At 43.5% G+C, this 18,339-nt stretch overlaps 1 protein-coding gene across 2 annotated transcripts in view; it reads left to right on the top strand.

Moving 5' to 3' along the window:
* Positions 1–18,339, top strand: part of PLCB1 (phospholipase C beta 1) — a 645,127-nt gene that overhangs the window by 416,060 nt on the left and 210,728 nt on the right. For both annotated transcript variants that reach the window (XM_075064491.1, XM_075064492.1), the window contains exons 8-9: positions 7,113–7,213; positions 8,970–9,136. In XM_075064491.1, the coding sequence (XP_074920592.1) occupies positions 7,113–7,213; positions 8,970–9,136 (268 nt within the window). The remainder of the gene's footprint in view (positions 1–7,112; positions 7,214–8,969; positions 9,137–18,339) is intronic.

The following is an 18,339-nucleotide window of genomic DNA, read 5'->3' as shown; positions in this document are numbered from 1 at the left end:
ATTGTTTTCTATGCTCCATTGAGCATGAAAAATGGCCATGAATGTAAATATTCACCCAAAAATAAAACAACTGGCTATTGAATCCTATCATCTGAATAGCTGTTGTGCTGTTAAATTAATAGGGGAATGATGCAGATGCTGCAAAAGCAAGTGGGATTGCAGACAACTAATAAATTATCAGTGCCTGAAATGAATAGAGGGCCTTAATAACAATATAATATTGAATGCCAAATATACAGCAAATTTAGAAACAAGGGATGTTTTTCTGCAGTCCAAAAAGTAGGGCAGTTTGTTCAGAGAACACAGAAAGAGCTTCGGACCAAAGGTCTGTGGGTGGCTCCACAGATATCTGGCTGGCTCCCAGGCCAGCATGTTGAAAAGGACAAAATATTTTAAATGTTTTTGACAGTGAGGATTTTGCTGTCCAAATTTAGAGAATGTCTAAAATTGTCTCTTGGGTTGTAGAAGCTATTTGGGCCAAGCTTTTATCTCCTGTTTTGATCGTTGTGTCATGTGCAATACTGAGCACATTGGCAGGGGTGGCGAGTTGTATGGGCCCGCAGTACCCGTGCTCCAGGAATATTCAGAGCACAGGGGCCCGGCTCCACCAGTGTTTGGCCCCACCTGCCGCCCTCACGCACCTCCACCAGAGTGTCTCTTATTCCTGCCTGCCACCCCCGGTTGATTTAAAAGAGCCCAAGGACCACCACTGACACCACCGGCAGCGCAGCAGCGCTAAAGTGGTTTCCTTCCTGCCCTTGCTCTGCGCAATGTACCACTCCTGGAAGTGGCCACATGTCCCTGTGGCCCATAGGGTGGGTATCTCTACGCACTGCCCCCACCCCAAGCACCGACTCTGCCATTGGAACTGCAGCCAATGGGAGCTGTGGGGGCGGTGCCTGCGGGCAGCAGCACACGGAGACCCTCTGGCACCCCTCCACCGCTCCCGCACCGCAGCCCAGAGTCCACACCGTGCATCCAGACTCCCTCTGAGAGCCTGCACCCCTCACCCCCTCCCGCACCCAAACTCCCTCCCAGAGCCTGAACCCCCTCCTGCACCCGAAACCTCCTCTCACACCGAAACTCCCTCCCAGAGCCCACACCCTCTCCTTCACCTCAACCCAGGGGCAGGCAAACTTTTTGGCCTGAGGGCCACATCGAGTTTCATAAATTGTGTGGAGGGCCAGTTAGGGGAGGGGGTCATGGCCCGCTCCCCACCTCCTATCTGCTCACCCCTCTGGGACTCCTCCCCATCCAACCCCTCCTCTCATTCCTGATGGGCCCCCTGGGACCTCTGCCCCATCCAATCACCCCTTTTCCCTGGCCCCTGACTGGCCCCAGAACTCTTGCCCCTGACTGCCCCCTGCTGCCCCATCCAACCGCCCCCTCATTCCTGACTGCCCCCCCCAGGGACCCCTACTCCCATTCAAGCCCCTGTTCCCCCCGACCAGCCCAACCCCTATCCACACCCCCATCCCTTGACCACCACCCCAAACTCCCCTGCCCTCTGTACAACCCCCCCTGCCCGTTTATCACGCTGCCTGGAGCACCGGTGGAGCGAGCACCTGGAGCCAGGCCACGCCACTGCCACCACCACACAGCACAGGCACCAGGTCAGGCCAGGCTCTGCAGCTGCACTGCCCCATGAGCTCAATGCCCCGCTGCCCAGAGCATTACACCGGTGGTGGAGCGAGTGAGCAGATTCTGCGGGGGAGGGGGGAAAGCAGAGAAGGAGCCGGGGGCTAGCGTCCCAGGCTAGGAGGGTGGGCAGGACAGTCCCTCAGGCCAGATGTGGCCCACAGGCTGTAGTTTGCCCACCTCTGCCCCAGCCCAAAGCCCGCACCCAAGCTCCCTCCCAGAGCCTTAGGCAGGTGTGGGGATGGGGTGGGGCAGGACTTGGATCCATTCTGGGCACTACCAAAAATTATACAAATCTGCCACCCCTGTACATTGGTGGTGGTAAATAAATAATACATACATTTCATACTTTATTTCCATTCTGTGGCTTGCCTAGGTAGGTTTTTGCATGATTGTGGCTGTAAATGTATGGAAATTCAAATGCAACTCTGAATTTGAACCAAATTACATGCAAAAGGGGACCGAACGTAGCTGTCTGGTCATCAGGAAAGTTCCCCATCCTGCAAAGTGCTGAGTGCTCTCAAACTCCCATTAAAGCCAATAGGAATGGAAATCTATGGGAATGTAAAGACCCTCAGTAATCACAGCTGTGATGTCAAAATTGCCGCCATAAGAAATACTTACTCATTTAGTGAAGCAATGGCATACTGTAATTGTCTATTGTCTAGCGAGTTTTCAGATGCAATGGAAATTGAGGTACATGCTTTACTGCAGACAGCCTTGCGTTGTTCCGTTTTTTTACGAATGTATAGCAGTCAGATTTGGGAGAAGTGCCTATTGTCAGCTGTGGTACAATTCTTTTTAGATGTTGCGCGTACCACCGGTAAGTTATTTTTTGCCTGGTTCTCTCTAAGAACCATAATTAGGTGTAGCAACTGCCTACAGATTATGCCCACGCAAGCATTCAGAAATATTATAGTGTGCCAAAACAAGAGTGTAAGAAGCTTTTAGCTACTCCGCCCTATAAAGCTGTATTTTTCAAGAACTGTCACTATTTATGATGTATTGCGCCCCACAATATTTAGAGTTAAATAAGGGTGTCGCTACATCTGAAGACTGAATCGGTTCATTTGAAGCATTTTCTCCACTTGCTATGGAAACGCAAACGTACGTTAACAAAGCAAATAATTGAGTCTCCATTTGTCACCCACAATGTAAGCAAACTTATGAGAAAGTCCAGCTTTGGTTATTCATAAAACATTTTGTACCCATCAGTGAAAAACAACTGATTTTTATTTAATCCAGAAAAAAAAAACCCCAAAAGCTTTGTCAAGAAAACTTTGCACTCTGTAAGCATGCACCACATACAGCCAGCAATTCATTCAGTCTCGCCAGCTAGACAGGTTCAGTTTGATCAGTTCTTTGATTGGTGGCTGTGTTGGGTGATCACTAGATTCTCTTCCTTGTGACTCAGTAGTGCACCAGTGCCCTACCGCCGTGCAGGGGAGGCGAATATTTAATAACATGCCATTGAAATGATCACTGAATTTGGGAGCGAAAAAGATCATCCTTGTGCCTGTTTCCTCACAATACATTGGGGGTTCATGCATGTGGACAAGGTTTCACCCAGAGCCGTTGGGTCAGATCTTTGTCCCAATTCAAGTCACTCTTTTACCACTCCATCTTCTAAAGGGGCAGCTGGAGATTCCTCTGGCTGGGTGAGGCTGGAGTGTTCTGTGCTCTAGCTATCTCAGGTTCCTAGAGGACTGTTGGACTATTCCAGCCAGCATAATTTTGAGCAGCTGGGTGACTGCTCTAGCTTATGTTGGGGGGAGGGGGCTGCTTTGGCCACTGGTCACTTCTGGGATTAGGAGAGATGGACAGTTCACTTGTAGCTACATTTCATCCCCACACCTCCATCCCAGCTGCACTGAGTATGAATTTGGTGAGGATTTGCCTCTATTTCAGCAATGGGTTTGATCGCTTTAATAGCGATTTTTGTGTATTCCTATTCTACTTCCCTTTCCATCTGCCCTGATTCCAACTAGCCTATGATTCTGGGCACTGACTGTCCAAAGTCACATTCTGATTGGTTATGTGTGCTGATCAAAATGCTACATGCCTATGCACTAATACCTGGTAGTATGCAGGAGGGAACCTCATCACTGAGAAGAGTGAAGTGGCTAAGGGGGAAAAGATACCTAGTGGCAAATATAACCGGAGATTTAACCCACTGGTCACTGTGTCCCCCTCTGCCCAGTCCACAGAGAATGTGGGCCTGTTGCTATGTAATGACTTTCATCTTTGCTGACAGCAGGGATTCAAATAGAGATCTCCAGAGCTAAAAGTTGGAGTCTCTACAGCAGTGGTCCCCAACTTGGTGCCTTGGGTGCCATGGCGCCTGCCAGGGCATTTATGTGTGCCCACCTAGTGCCCAGCAGGGAAAAGAAGCCACGGCCCTGCGCCTGCTGGGGACACAGAACTCAGGTTGAAGGCGCAGTGTTCTCTGTTCCCAGCAGGTGCGGGGCCTGCCTAGTGCCCCGGAGGGAAGAGAAGCTGTGGCCCCATGCCTGCCAGGGACAGAGAACTTCGGGGCTGCAGGCGCCGGTGTTCTCGGTCCCCAGCAGGCGCGGGACCCACCTAGTGTCCAGCAGAGGAAAGAATCTGGGGCCCCGCGCCTGCTGGGGACAGAGTACTCTGGGGCTGCAGGCACCTGTGTTCTCTTTCCTCGCAGCTTTTCTCCGGCTTCTCTCTTGATTCATATATTATGTGATATTAAATGAGATTTTTTTGGTATTATTTAATGTAAAATACAAAATAAGTCTTGAAAAATTGTTGGTGCCTGCCACACTCTTCTGAAAATATGAATGTGCTACTGGCCACAAAAAGGTTGGGGACCACTGCTCTACAGCTTGTGGTAAATATCCAGGCTAACTGGTATTTATAACAGACTTACATCCTCTGTGTATTGGAGACAGACAAGGACACATCACACACCGTGAGTGCTGGCTTACACACTTCCTCTGCTCTTTTGAGCCTCTGAGGCCTATAACTGTTCAAATCTCAAGAATGGGGACCGTCACACAGACATTGTAGGAGTGGAGTGTTGAAAAGAGGAGGCCTTTGAGAAGGAGATGAAGAAAACATCCCCGTCCCTCAAAGACCCCTTCAGTCCTGAGGCACCATTTAGCTCCCTTACAATTAGAAAAATGACACTGAGTACTGTTTAATACACCCAACTTAGGTGTTTATAATAGAAAATGCATTGAAGGTGGCTGTGGGGCCACAAACTGGTGATGAAAAGATGTCTGGGGAGCAGGAAGGAACAGTTCAGGAAACCTAAGGAAACAAAAATGAAAAAATGAATAGCCAGTTAAGCATAATGAAAATAGCTCTGTGTGTGTGTGTGTGAGAGAGAGAGAGAGAGAGAGAAATACATTTCCAGTTTCCTCAGCAACAGTATGTGCATATAAAGGCATGTTACTTTTTTGTGGTTGTGCATATAATTGGCTTATTTTGAGGTGCTTTTGCTGCTCACACCGTGTGGAACTGACTAGAGGATTATAGGGTCTGGGGCATGACAAGTGTGTATTGGGGAGAGAGGTGTCTCGTTCTGAGCCTCCCTGTGCCTCAGACCCTAGGAGCTTGGGGCTTTTATTACTATAACTGAGGGCACAGGCACCTGGGTGGTGGAAACCCCACCCAAAGGAGGGTTGCAGAGGTACAAGGTGCAGACAGTTCCTCTTTTGTCACAGAACTCTGAGCCAGCCAACCCTAAAAGTGGGTAGGGAGGAGGTGTGGCCAGGATAATGGGGACTATACTGGTCAGCACATCCCCTAAGCAGCCTGCAGTGCTGAGCTTTGGATGTTCCCTCTCCCAGCAGAAACATCAAGGGATGGTGCTGATACAAACACCCATAGGTGACTGGCCCTTGGGACTCAATGGATCCCACTAATGCAAGGGAGGGGAGGACAATCACGCCTCTGGCACATTTTTACCAGAAAAATATTGAAAAGTTCCCTTCCTTCTAACAAAAGCTTGAATAGACACTTCCGGTTCCCTTGGCAACAGTGCTAAACAGCAGAATAAATAATAACAATGATTTCCTCTGTCGGCGGCTTGCTTCTGACACAAGTGGGCTCAGCAGCATTTCCAGGGAAATGCCTTTGCATCTGATCCCAAAACCGTTTCTTCTCACTGATCGGAATCATGTACTTAGTTTGGAAATGTCACTTGATACTGTAGTCCTTCCACAGGCAAAATACCCAGTGCCTTCCATGTGGGTGGCTCACATGAAGGGAATTCAGGATCAGGTCCTCGATATGTCTATTCCACATTTTTGCATTTTCAGTTTTGACCTCTACACAATGATTATTTTCCATGTCCTCCTCCTTTCTCAGGAGAGTTCAGTGGACTGATGCAAAGGCAAAAGTCAAACGGTGTGAAGCTACTGGCCTGCATTGGGGCTTGCATCATCATTTAGACCTCCTCTCTACCTTTTCCCTGCCCGAATGGGTGCATGGAGGGAGCAGCCCCTGCTCTTCGCTGAGCTCAAGGACTGTGATTGGATGGGTTCTTCAACAAGTATCAAATAGGAAGAAAGCTCTTGCATCCACCTGAGTCCCATGCAAGGGCCAATCACAATAAGGCTCAAATCTTCTATACTGTAATAAAATATGCCATGCATAAGACCAAACACAATAATCCTGTTCTTCTGGAAAAGCTCTATAGAATATATAATAGAGCTTATAAAAATACCATGTAGAAATAGAGTTATATAATTTACTCTAGAGACGTATCAAATTTAAGAAATCTTTCTTTCCATAGGTTTTGGAACCATTCTGCAGAATTCTGTAGTATTTTCTATTAAATTATATTGGATGTTAAAACAAATGAACAAGAACTTTTAGAAAAACTAGATTCCATAAACCTTTTCCAGAAGAATAATGTTTATCCATGTGTCCTGAGTAAATAGCAGGAAATATTTGTGCTGTCCTTGGACAAGACCAGGGTATTAATTTTTGCTCAGGGTTCCAATTCATTCCCTGGTTCTTCACATGCTCCAAGGAGTCAAGTAACCTGTTGCAGCTCTATAAAAGTATCAGTTCACTTCCCCTTGGGAAGGCTGGGAGGTGCAGCCTGGGTTCCCCCCATTCCCTGCCCCTAACCACTCCCCGCTCACCTGAGTGGAGTTGGAATTAGCAGCTACATGGAGGCTGCTCCCTCACCCATTCTATGGTTAGCTCATATAAGGGCAGAAGGAAAAGTTTTGTGTCTTCTTACACTTCTGCATGGGTGCATAGGGTAAAAGATAATTGTGTCTAAGGGAGGACATAGTCATACAACAAATCACCCAGTTATTGAAACTGAGACTATTTTATTTTTTGTCAAAAGATATATATATTCTTGAAACTGCTGTGTTATTCAAGAGAGTTGATTATTCTGCAAAGGGAAATAATCTTGTAATGACCTACTTATAAACAAAATGTGCTATTTCTTTACTTTAGTGTTTTTTTCCCCTCCTATTTCACAGAATGATTCAATCCCTCAAGAGGACTTCACCCCAGAAGCATACAGAGTATTCTTAAACAATCTCTGCCCTCGGCCTGAAATTGACCACATCTTTTCTGAGTTGTAAGAAAAGACATCTTTTTCCCCCCTCCTCCGCTGATTTTTTCTGGTAGCGATGGCAAAGTAGGTTGTTTAGGCTACAGCATCACAATGACTGCCAAGAACAGATTTCCATGTCAAGTAGGATTGTTTTTTAACCTAGGAGGTGAATGTAGATCAAAAGTTCCTTCCTCCAAGCTTTAGCCACCGTCTTTAATGGCCAGAGTTTTACAGTAATTTATGCCTAGAGGAATAGAACTGCTGGGACTTGTTTCTCAATATGGATTATGATAGTTTAAGCTTCAGTGAGAAAAAAGGAGGGGAAATGATAAGCATGAGAACAGGCATTAGAGATCAGCGTATAGAAACCACTTGAAGACTAATTAGGAGTTGGAGTAAGAATACAATGGCGTTTAGGATTCATGCATGATGCAGTTAGAGATCATATGCCTCATTACAGTGTAAATTAAATTTGCAAACAGCTGTGTTTTTGTCATTTCGTACTTTCAGTTTCTTAAACGCATGAAAGCCATACAACTTTAGATGAACTATGTCACATCTTCTTTTTCTGGGATTAGGTCAGTACAGTTTTATGTTTCTTTAGTGAACCTCACCAACCTTTCAGATTTAAAAAATTTACTTTGGTTTCACGGGCATTCCTGTGTGCATCTCGGTCGTCCACAAGATATTGCCTACTTCTGCAGCAACCTGCTATCTCACTACTACTGGAGAGAAGTACAGTCCCAGACCAAGTAGATGCAACACTCCATGGTTTCACCAAATGTTACACCTGCTTACTCCAGAGCTAAATTTGGCCCCTGGCAAGCAAGCAAACAATGGCATGTGGTGGTATGGCTATTCCTCCATGATTTACTGTACTTCTCAGCTCCAACACAGCCTCTTCTCCTATTACTTATGGAGCAGAAAAATGGGGCAAGATGGTAGCCAAGTGGATGAGATGTTAGCTCCCAAGACACCTAAGACACATCCCAAGAGCCATCAAAGCAAATTCATGAGCTTATATTTGAAACCTGTGTGTTCTTGCTCTGTTCGTCTTTTTCGCCCCCAATCGATAGGGTGAGATTTTCAGAAGTGTTCAGCTTTGGCCGAACTATCCTCCCATTGAACTTAATGGGAAAACTGCCACTGATTGCAACAGGAACAGAGTCAGGCCACCGATAAATGCTTTCGAAAATGCCACATATAGTGCCACATATAGTGGTGTGTTCAGAGGTCCATCTATGCAAAGCCTGTTGCAGGGCCATAGCCTGAGATTTTTCAGCTTCTTGGGTTGGGATCTGTCTTTTTTTGGCCTGTTTTGTAAAGTGCCTAGCATCCTTTGAGGGCCCCGTAAAACAATCACATAATAGTATAATAAAATCCTCCAACAGAAAAACCTAATAGTTAGGCCTGGAATGCCAATGGAACTTAGGAAACAGGCTCAGTAATACAGCATTTGATTTCCTCTCATTTTTAAAAAAAAACTTCCAGTACAGGAATCTAGGAGTAGAGTTTTCAAAAGCTCTCAGCGTTGGCCTAATTTTCTTTCACTGACATCAACAATGCTGAGCCCTCTCACTGATAAGTGTTTAATGAAGAACGTTTGCCATACACAGTCGTAAAGTAAATGAATTTGGAGACTTAGCAGAACATAACTTTTTGTTGCCTGGTAGTTTGAATCTTGTTTCTGTTTCCATGGGAAGTTGCAAACCATTGAATAAGAATGCAAGGGCAAATATTCTAATTTCGTTTCTTTTTTTTAACCATCATTTTTCTCTAGCGGTGCCAAGAGCAGACCATACCTTACTGTTGATCAGATGATGGAGTTTATAAATTATAAACAACGTGATCCACGGTTAAATGAAATCCTTTATCCACCGATGAAACAGGAGCAAGTTCAACAACTGATTGAGAAATATGAACCCAATAATGCTCTAGCAAAAAAAGGTCAGTAGTTTTGATAGTCTTGCTGTATTCTGTTTCTGGCTTGAAACAATGGACAAATTATACTAGAGCAACACACTGGAGCAGACATTGGTTCAAAGTCTAATCCCATTTCCAAATGGCTGATTTTAGACTTTGCAGGCTTGTGAGACTTGCTGTAGTTAATATTCCAATTAATTTTGTTGGAACCAAAGTTAGGAAGGATGGGCTGGTTTCCGTTTGCTTTTCAGTATGTATAATTGATAGTTCAGAACATTTCCTCTGATATGTAAATTTCAGCACAAGCAGCACTATGACAATAACTGTTTTCTTGCATATGAGATGTTTGGAAAATGCAAAACGTTGTAAAACAATCAGTGGTATTGAATCTGAGAAAAATAATTCTATCGCCTGATAATTGTAATAACAGTAATAGCACAGCCATCTATTTGCTGATAAGGTGGTTATACAAAGCAGGCATTGGTTATAGCAGAATGTGCTTTTTTGTCACAATCACAGAAAATTCTCTTTTGAAAATCTTGAACGTTGTTTGGGCTCAGCTGGGCATTTTGCCAAAAGCTCAGTGAAATCCTATTCCATTCTCAGCAGATAGACTTTTACTACCACCCTGAGTCTTAAAATAACATTGATTTTACACATGCATCTTGTTTTATTCTGATTCATTTGTTGTACCGTCTACCTCCTTTTCAATTGTGTTTATATCATAGAATTTTAATGGGTGTGGGAATATCCTGAAAAACAGATCTGATGTGAAAAAAACATAGTTTAATTCAGAGAGACGGGACCCAGTCCTACAAGTTGCTAACCCTCTCTTCAGAGGTGCTGAGTACCCTGAATACCACACCCTTATCACTTACAAGGATCAGATTCAAACTAGCCATCAAAGAGACAAAGCCTTGGAGCCTCAATTTAATGAAACTCTCAGGGCCTGATCCTCATTTACACTAAGTCCAGTACATTGATGCCAATTTTAATGCCCCTTTATACTGCCAAAGGGGGTGTTAAGGCCAAAGCAGACCGCAAAGAGTTACAAAGGGATCTCACAAAACTGGGTGACTGGGCAACAAAATGTCAGGTAAAATTCAGTGTTAATAAATGCAAAGTAATGCACATTGGAAAACATAATCCCAGCTATACATACAAAATGATGGGGTCTAAATTAGCGGTTACCCATTCAAGAAAGAGGTCTTGGAGTCACTGTGAGTAGTTCTCTGAAAACATCTGCTCAATGTGCAATGGCAGTCAAAAGAGCTAACAAAGAAATATATAACAAGACAGAAGATATCATAATGCCTCTATATAAATCCATGGTATGCCCACATCTTGAATATTGTGTGCAGATCTGGACATCCCGTCTCCAAAAAGATATATTGGAATTCGAAAAGGCACAGAGAGGGGCACCTAAAATGATTAGGGGCATGGAACAGCTTCCGTATCAGGAGAGATTAAAAAGACTGGGATTTTTCAGCTTAGAAAAGAGATGACTGGAGGGGTCTATAAAATCTTGACTGGTGTGGAGAAAGTGAATAAGGAAATGTTATTTACTCCTTCACATAACACAAAAACTTGGGGACACCCAATGAGATTAATAGGCAGCAGATTAAAAACAAACAAAAGGAAGTACTTCTTCACACAACGCACATGTGCCTGTGGAGCTCTTTGCTGGGGAGGTTGTGAAGCCCAAAAAAGATACAAATAGACTGAAATGAACACTGATCAATGGCGTGGGTTCAGAGTTATGGTTCAATCTTTAAAGTGAATTTTTGCTTCACATTCTCGGTGCTATTCCAAGGGATTGTGCAGCAGTTGAATTGGAAAAGGAAATAAAAAGGTACTGGTACTTTTCCAAGTTCTGCCCACAAAATGAGCTTTCAGTAGATTGTACAGGAGTTCAAACCATGACATGTCTCCTGCCTGGGCTCCATTCTCCTAATACGCCATTGGGCTCTTCCAGCTTGGCTTCCTTCTGGGTGTGGCTCAGATAGCGTGTTGGGTTTCTCAGGCTTCACCCCTTTTCAATTTGGGGAAAAACATAACAGGTGGTATCTCCCAAGCCCACCCACTCCAGGTGCTAAAATGAGCAGACGATTAGAGTAGATTGGGTAGCTCTTCACAGTATGATCCTTCCTCTCCTTCCATGTAGTTAAATAAGTTTAACCCCCCTGGCCCAATCACTTGCCAGCTGGAGCTGTACAAACATGGAGAAGCTTCACAGTTCCCAGAACCTACCTGAGACTGGCCAAAGAGATAAGCAAGAGCAGAGCTGAAGGCCTCATTTGGTATATTTGGCCCCCTACTCCTCCACCACAGGGACCATGGCAGCAGCGGTTCTAAGGGGGGGATTGAATGTTCCCCAGCAGCCATGAGAAAAGCTGCTCTAGCACCTTATGGTGAGGCAGAAGGAGGTCCTGACCCGAGAGACCATCACCAGGATTAATGAGGTACAACAAGAAACAGAGTGATGGTATGAGGAAGGCAGGAAGCAGCGTGCCAAGAGACACGGGTGAAGAAGGGACACGGGGAGATGATGTCATGAGCAGGGATCAGAAGGGCACACATGGCCTAGGTAAGCAGGCTCTTATACTGAGCTCATCACACTGTAGTGCCTGGACATCTTACTGAAATAAGGGCATATTTGAGACAGGAGAAGGGAAAAGGGGAGTGACAGGAGTTGCAGGGGTGGAGCCCCCAGGAGCACGTGAGTGTCAATGTGCTAATCGCGTTATATGGTTTCGAAAGATAAAAATATCACTGTACTTGAAATGAACCAACACCACTGAAACTGAATCAAATCAAACCCAGAACAAAAGAAAACCCTGTAAAAAATCAAAAGCTTTTTTCAACCAAGTGATTTCAGCCACTTTAAATCACACCAATATACGCATACAGTACTTTGTGGTGGCATTAGAGAGACTTTAAAGACTGTGTACTAGCAATAGGTTGACTGAAATGGCTACCCTTAGCGCAAATTGCATTGCACCTGCCTCAGATTTCTCAAAAGAGTTTAAACAGGTGCAACTGGTTTGGGATTTGTTTTTGTTTTCAGTCACTGCCGTTTCTGATTTTGTAAAACCTTTCAGCTGTGCTCATTGTCTTGTTTCAGATTAACTGATGGGTTGAAAAAGTGCATAAAATGAAACAGAGGCTAAATGTAAAAACAGATATTAATGGTGAAGGGTGTCCCCTTCCTTCCTTTGAATATCATTATATAGTATGTGAATTATTGGCCTCATTTTCAGAAGTTCTGAGTACCCCCAGATTCCACTGAGGTCAGTAGGACCTTCTCCGCTGCACCCTTGAAAGCCAAGCCAAGTATTTCTCTTGCATTTCTAACTTTTAAAGATATTCTTTCCCTGATTTCAATTGCCATATAAATAGCTGTTACAAAACTGGAATCAAATTCAAAAGCTTTTGGTGTGTCAAGTATCCCATAAACGTCTAGACTTCTAGTGGATTCCTACAAAGATATCAACAAGAGTACAGCATTTATTAATTTTTTCTGTGTGTAATAACACACATCAAGACGTTGACTTAGGCTGAGTACCTGTAATTTTGAGATGATTGAAAACATTTGGCTTCAAGCTTGCCTGGGCAGCTGTGGGGTGGAGATGAGGGCTCAGTTGAGTGTTGAGCACTCTGACCCCAGTCCACTTCAGAATGTACTTAAGTTAAGTATAATGGTTGAGGATAATATTATGGGCAACTCTATTCCATTCCATTTTCCTACTCCTCATTTTAGCTCTTTAGGTATGTCTACACTGCAGTCAGGAGGTGTGATTACTGCACAACAAGACATATCTGAGCTAGCTTTGGTCAAAGCTACTGATTGCAGTGTAGACATACACTGTCTCTATTTTCAGGACTTCAGAAGGCATTATAGAGTTAAACCTTGGGACTGTTGTATGCAAAACCCTGAATTTAGGGAGTAACTGCTTCCAGTCCTATTCAAAGAGAGAGTTCTACACAATTCTTAATAAACTGACATTTGATACATACAGAAATGTGGTAAATAGTATTCAGGATATTTTGTAAATAACATTTAGAACAAAAGCTTTTAGGTGCTCTTTCTACAGACTTCCACCACTTCCTTGCTGTTACGTGTATTGCATGGAAAGGTTTCAACATAACATTTACACTTGTATACGTTAGTACTACTGTAAACACATTCCCGTCTGATCTTCCTTCACAGATGATCTCTGATGGCTTAAATATGGAGAGTGAGCGTGTGTGTGTGTGTGTGTGTGTGTTACTTGAATTCTTCAGAGCTTGAGAAGAATGGTACCATCTCAATTCTATTCCAAACACTTCAGCCTTGTCAGCAAATGGCTGTCTGGGGTTTCTTACAGCTAGCAGCATTCCAGTCCTTGGGCTAGTTTATTCACATGAGTAGTCAGAGCCCCATTAAAGTCAATGGTAACTACTTACATGAGTAAAATACATACGGGATCAGTTAGATTGTAAATGTTAGGGTGCAGGGGACTGTCTTCCTACATATCTGTAAATCACCAGGCACACTTTGTGGCAACATAGTCTGTTCCTAGGTTAGAATTAAGGTTTTGCAATATCAGCAGACACCTATGGTTGACAATGCACATAGGTCAAGGGTATGGTGTGTTATTTGTTTCTGGAGGAAGTGTGAGGTTGTAACTAATGTTTTGCATGATAACTATGAAGGAGATTAATGTGTGTCGCATTTCCTTATCTGTTGGAAGCAGAAGGAAGTTCCTTGTGATGATGGGCAGTCTATCACAGTCAGCAGAAATGTGCTATACGGGCACTTGAGATGGTATTTCCATGCTGTTTAGGGCTTGCATAAAATAGATGTCACGTGACCAACCTTAATCCCTTTTAAAGGAAATTTGTGTATATGAAATAATAACCATAATCTTATTGCTAAACATTTGATGTGGGAATTGCCTGAGTTGTTTGGGTTTTTTAAAAACCTTTGGTCTGTGAACACATGATGTGAAAGGGCTTGTTTCAATTTTGATCAGAGAGCGGTGAGACTTGTAACCTGAGTCCCAGGTGTACGAGTCCCGTCTCACTCTTTCTGTCTCTGCCTCTGGAGTATAGAAACTCCACAAGAATCCCACCCTGTGTGTCTGTGTTTCTGTGAAAATTAAGTTCCGCAGGAAAATCTGCAGTGCTCATAAGCACAGTTGCCAACCTTCACACCGTAAATAAGCCCCCCGTCTTTCACAATAAGCCAAAAATCAAGCTAATCCCATTTCAAAGCAAGGCCAAAACAAGCCAGTCTCTAAGAACTCCAACACTGCATGTGACTAGATCCCCCCAGCGTGCAGTCTGGGACTGTGGTGGACCCACTGTGCACCCCTGAGTCTCTCCCCTGTTGTCCTTACTTGCCCCTTGCCCCCCCTTGCCGGGAGCCAATCAAAAACAAGAGCCAACAAGCTGCAACAAGCTCCAAGCCAAACTAGCAGCAAGCTACAAGCAAAAAACTCACCAACAAGCAATTCACAAGCCAATTAAGCCGAAAACAAGCCCAATTTTTATGTTTTTTTTCCACGGGTTTAGCATGTCTGCTGATAAACTGTGCAGGAATCCCAACCCAGCTCTGCCAACTATGATTCGGAGCTTATAAAATGCGCAGGTAGAACTGTGCAAATATCTGATTTCTCAGGTCACTGGCTGTTCCAAATAATAATAATAATAGTAAAAACATTTGGAATTGAATGAAATTTTTTGTTTGACCCAAAACATTTCAGTTAGCTTTTACATTTTACATTTTTCTAAAAGTGGCAACAAGTTCTGTGGCACCTTATAGACTAACAAACGTATTGGAGCATGAGCTTTCGTGGGTGAATACTCACTTCGTTGGATGAATAAAATGGATGTAAATTTTGAAACAAAGTAATTTGGAGTAGAAACATCTCATTTTAATTTTTTCCGGATTTTGTTGAGGTTGTGTTTTTTTTAACCATAACAATTTGGCAAAATGGACACAAAATTGTTTCAGTTGATTGGAACCTGTATTTTCCACTGGAAAAACTGAAAACTTCACCCGGCTTTATGTCTCGAACTCTTTATTACAGTTATAATCTTTGCACAATAACACCTAGAAGTTTATTGCTGTTGAAGCAAATCATTTTTCCATCAGCCACCCAGCATACCTCAAGGCCCTACACTTAGTGAATCCAATAAATTCAGCATTCCTAAGCAAAGGGGGAAAATAGTGTAAACCCTGGGGATAGAGTGTTGCAGTGCCTTGCAGTTTCTCCTTCCCTGGTTGGTGATTCAGAACACCAGCTTCCCTGAGCACGTTTTTGAGATATGAGATGGAATAAAGATTTTAGACTTTTCCATGTCTTAAATATGGGCATGCTGAAATATTAATTCTGCCTGTTGTAAACCCTTTCCTAGAGAAACTACCACATTCTCCATAAGCCAAAAATCTGACCAATTCTAAAACTCACAAGGGTAATCCCCTTTAATCTTCAAAGAAAAAAGAAACTTCCCCCAACAGCAAAGAGTGTTTCTCCACTCAGCTCCTTGATCAAACCACCTCTTAAATATGGTGTGTGTGTCATTGGTAAGGAGAGAGGGAGATAGATAGTTAGGTGTGGAGGGGGGTTCAGAGGACTCTGCAGAAGGTGTCCAACTCCTATTTAATTTCAAGATCCATTCTAATTTTCTTGTGCAAGTTTCCTGGTTGTTACGCTTGATTTTTAAACAATAAGGTAAATTAATGAACTCCCTGTCATAGATTTTATATATGTCTTATTTTATAGAGTGCCTGGCACATGGATTTTTTTTCCAGAGCACTGTTAACACGTTGTGCCGTATTCATTTGAATATGAATGTACTTTTCCCCCCTGTTAAACATCAATATGTTTTTAAACAATTTGGTCCCACTGCTTTAAATCACCTTTCAGTAACTGCTTAAGAATGGTTAGAGACACCAGGTTGGTGAGGTAATATCTTTTATTGGACCAAGAAAAAGAGCTCTGTGTAACCTCAAAAGCTTGTCTCTCTCACCAACAGAAGTCAGTCGATAAAAGGTATTACCTCACCACCAACCTGCTGTCTCTAATATCCTGGGACCAACACAGCTACAGTAACACGGCATGTAAGAATAGTCGCATTAGAGTCCTTTGATGACTTGATGGGGTCATTTCCTAGGCAACAGTGTTTACTGGCACAAACAAATACAAAGCAGGTAAGGGCCCTGCTGTTGCAGTTTGAAGGAGCTTTAATAATAGAATTCTATTTAAAATCTAAATTTTTACAAATAAGCAGTGGGGCTTCCTGTCTCCAGAGGTCATGAAGGCAGATCTTCCTAGGTGCTACACACCCCTACAAGCTGCTCTTAATTCTGACATTAGAAATTAGAGATGTTTATATTAACTCCTGGGTTCTGGACATTTTCCATGCTATACCCCCATGTTATAGCAGAAGAGCTTTCAGCAGTTTCTGTTGTTTAATGAGTACGGTACAACAGAGCCCACCGAAACTGCAGTTCACTAATCTTCACAATTTGTAATTCACAGAAAAAAATTTGGCTTCTCCCCCCCTTTCTCCACAAAATATTCGTAGAATGGTCAAGTTAGGTTCTCTTATTACTGAGACTTTATTGGTTTTACAAACGGAACTGCGACAAATTTTAGAGCGGGTTCTGTATTATCAAAAATAATTACACATACACTGCTCTTGTCAAAATAAATGAGCAAAGTACTTTTTTGTACTACGCTCTCCTTTCTTTTTAGATGAGTGTGTTTGACTTGCTTGCTGATTGGTAAAATTCATTGCTTTGCACTAGGTTGCACGTTTGCTAACGAGTCTATTTTAAGTGAAGCCCCGGCCCCTAAAATTCCTACTGAAATGTGAGATCTCCACACCCTGGATCCAGTAACCTCCACTTTGCAAATATGTTACAGTGAAAGCACTTCAACTTTCTGAATTATTAACTGGAGCAACATAATAAATAAGCAATGGAAGACAAAGCAATGATGTGGGTTAGCACTAATGGATATTGTAGGTGCTAACCTAAAAACAGAGCAGTGGGAAAATACAGCTTTCTATAGCTTGATAATATTGGAAGTTTTTTTGCTTTTTAATCACTGGCTGTATTTTGAAAGTGCAGGGTTTAGGGTGGGTTCTGCAACCCTTTGTTGAGCAATACTTATGGTGTTAGGTTTTGCCGTTGTCCCTAGATTTATAATATTAAAGTTTAGGTAGTAGGGGAAATTCCCTATTCTGTTACATTTGTTGCATATACTGGTATAGAGAGATGAGCTGTCTTGAACACAGGTGTTCTCAGCCTGATTCTGCTTTCAATTGTTAATCAGGAGTAACTGCACTGAAGCCAGGGGAGTTACACCAGTATAAAACTGGTGCAACTGAGAACGGAAGCATATCTCCAGTCTTCTTCATCCATATGTGAAGACCAAATTTTTCTCAGCCCGGTCTAGCCTCCACCATAATCATATTGCTGAATTTGTGTCATCGGTGTGTGATAGTATGATGGAGACGTATCCCAAAAAGCTTTAATGAAAGTTTCTCTCACAGCACACGACCTATTCAGGCTCCTTTCTAGGAGGGGGAGGGTCTCCAAACAAACTTAAAAAGGGAAATTCGCCAGTCACTCACAGATGTCCCAAAAGTCTGTCCCAGAGTGTGGCTCTTACCTCAGACCTTGGGTGAGCAAAAGAGGTTCCTTCACCGAGGCTGTTTTACCAGCTTCCAGCTGGCCTACCTAAGCAGACTCCCTTTTGGCTTCTCAGAGTCAGTCCCCTCCACCTTTTCATTCTCCTTCTCTTCCCCTGGAACTGCTTCAGCTGCTTCAGGTTCCTTCTCTGTGCAGGTATCTCTAGTTGGCTCATTTAGTAAGCCTGCTTCAGGCTTCAAGCCTCCTACAAGCCAGCTCCTTCACTCCCTCTCACTCAGAAGTCAAGGGAGTCTCTACCATAGTGAGTGGAGGCAGTAGCAAAAAGGCCTGGCTCACCCAGGCAATTACCCCTGGGGCCACAATCTCTAGTTGGCTCTGGTAGCGTGGAAGGAACCTACTAAGTGAATGCTGATGCGTGTCAGCACAAGCAGGGTACTCTGCGCCCCTCCTCTCCTCTTCCATGGAGGAACTCATGGTGCCTAAAGAAAACAAGAATAGTGGCCCTAAAACAGCCAGCAAAAAAGACAGTAAAATTGCCCAAAATGGGAGTAGCTGGGATTTGCTACCTCTTTCCAGGGAA

Source organism: Chelonoidis abingdonii, chromosome 3, assembly GCF_003597395.2.
Source record: "Chelonoidis abingdonii isolate Lonesome George chromosome 3, CheloAbing_2.0, whole genome shotgun sequence".
Classification (NCBI taxonomy): Eukaryota; Metazoa; Chordata; order Testudines; family Testudinidae; genus Chelonoidis; species Chelonoidis abingdonii.
Note: the sequence above shows the minus strand (reverse complement) of the source record. Positions and strands in the feature narration are given on the sequence as shown.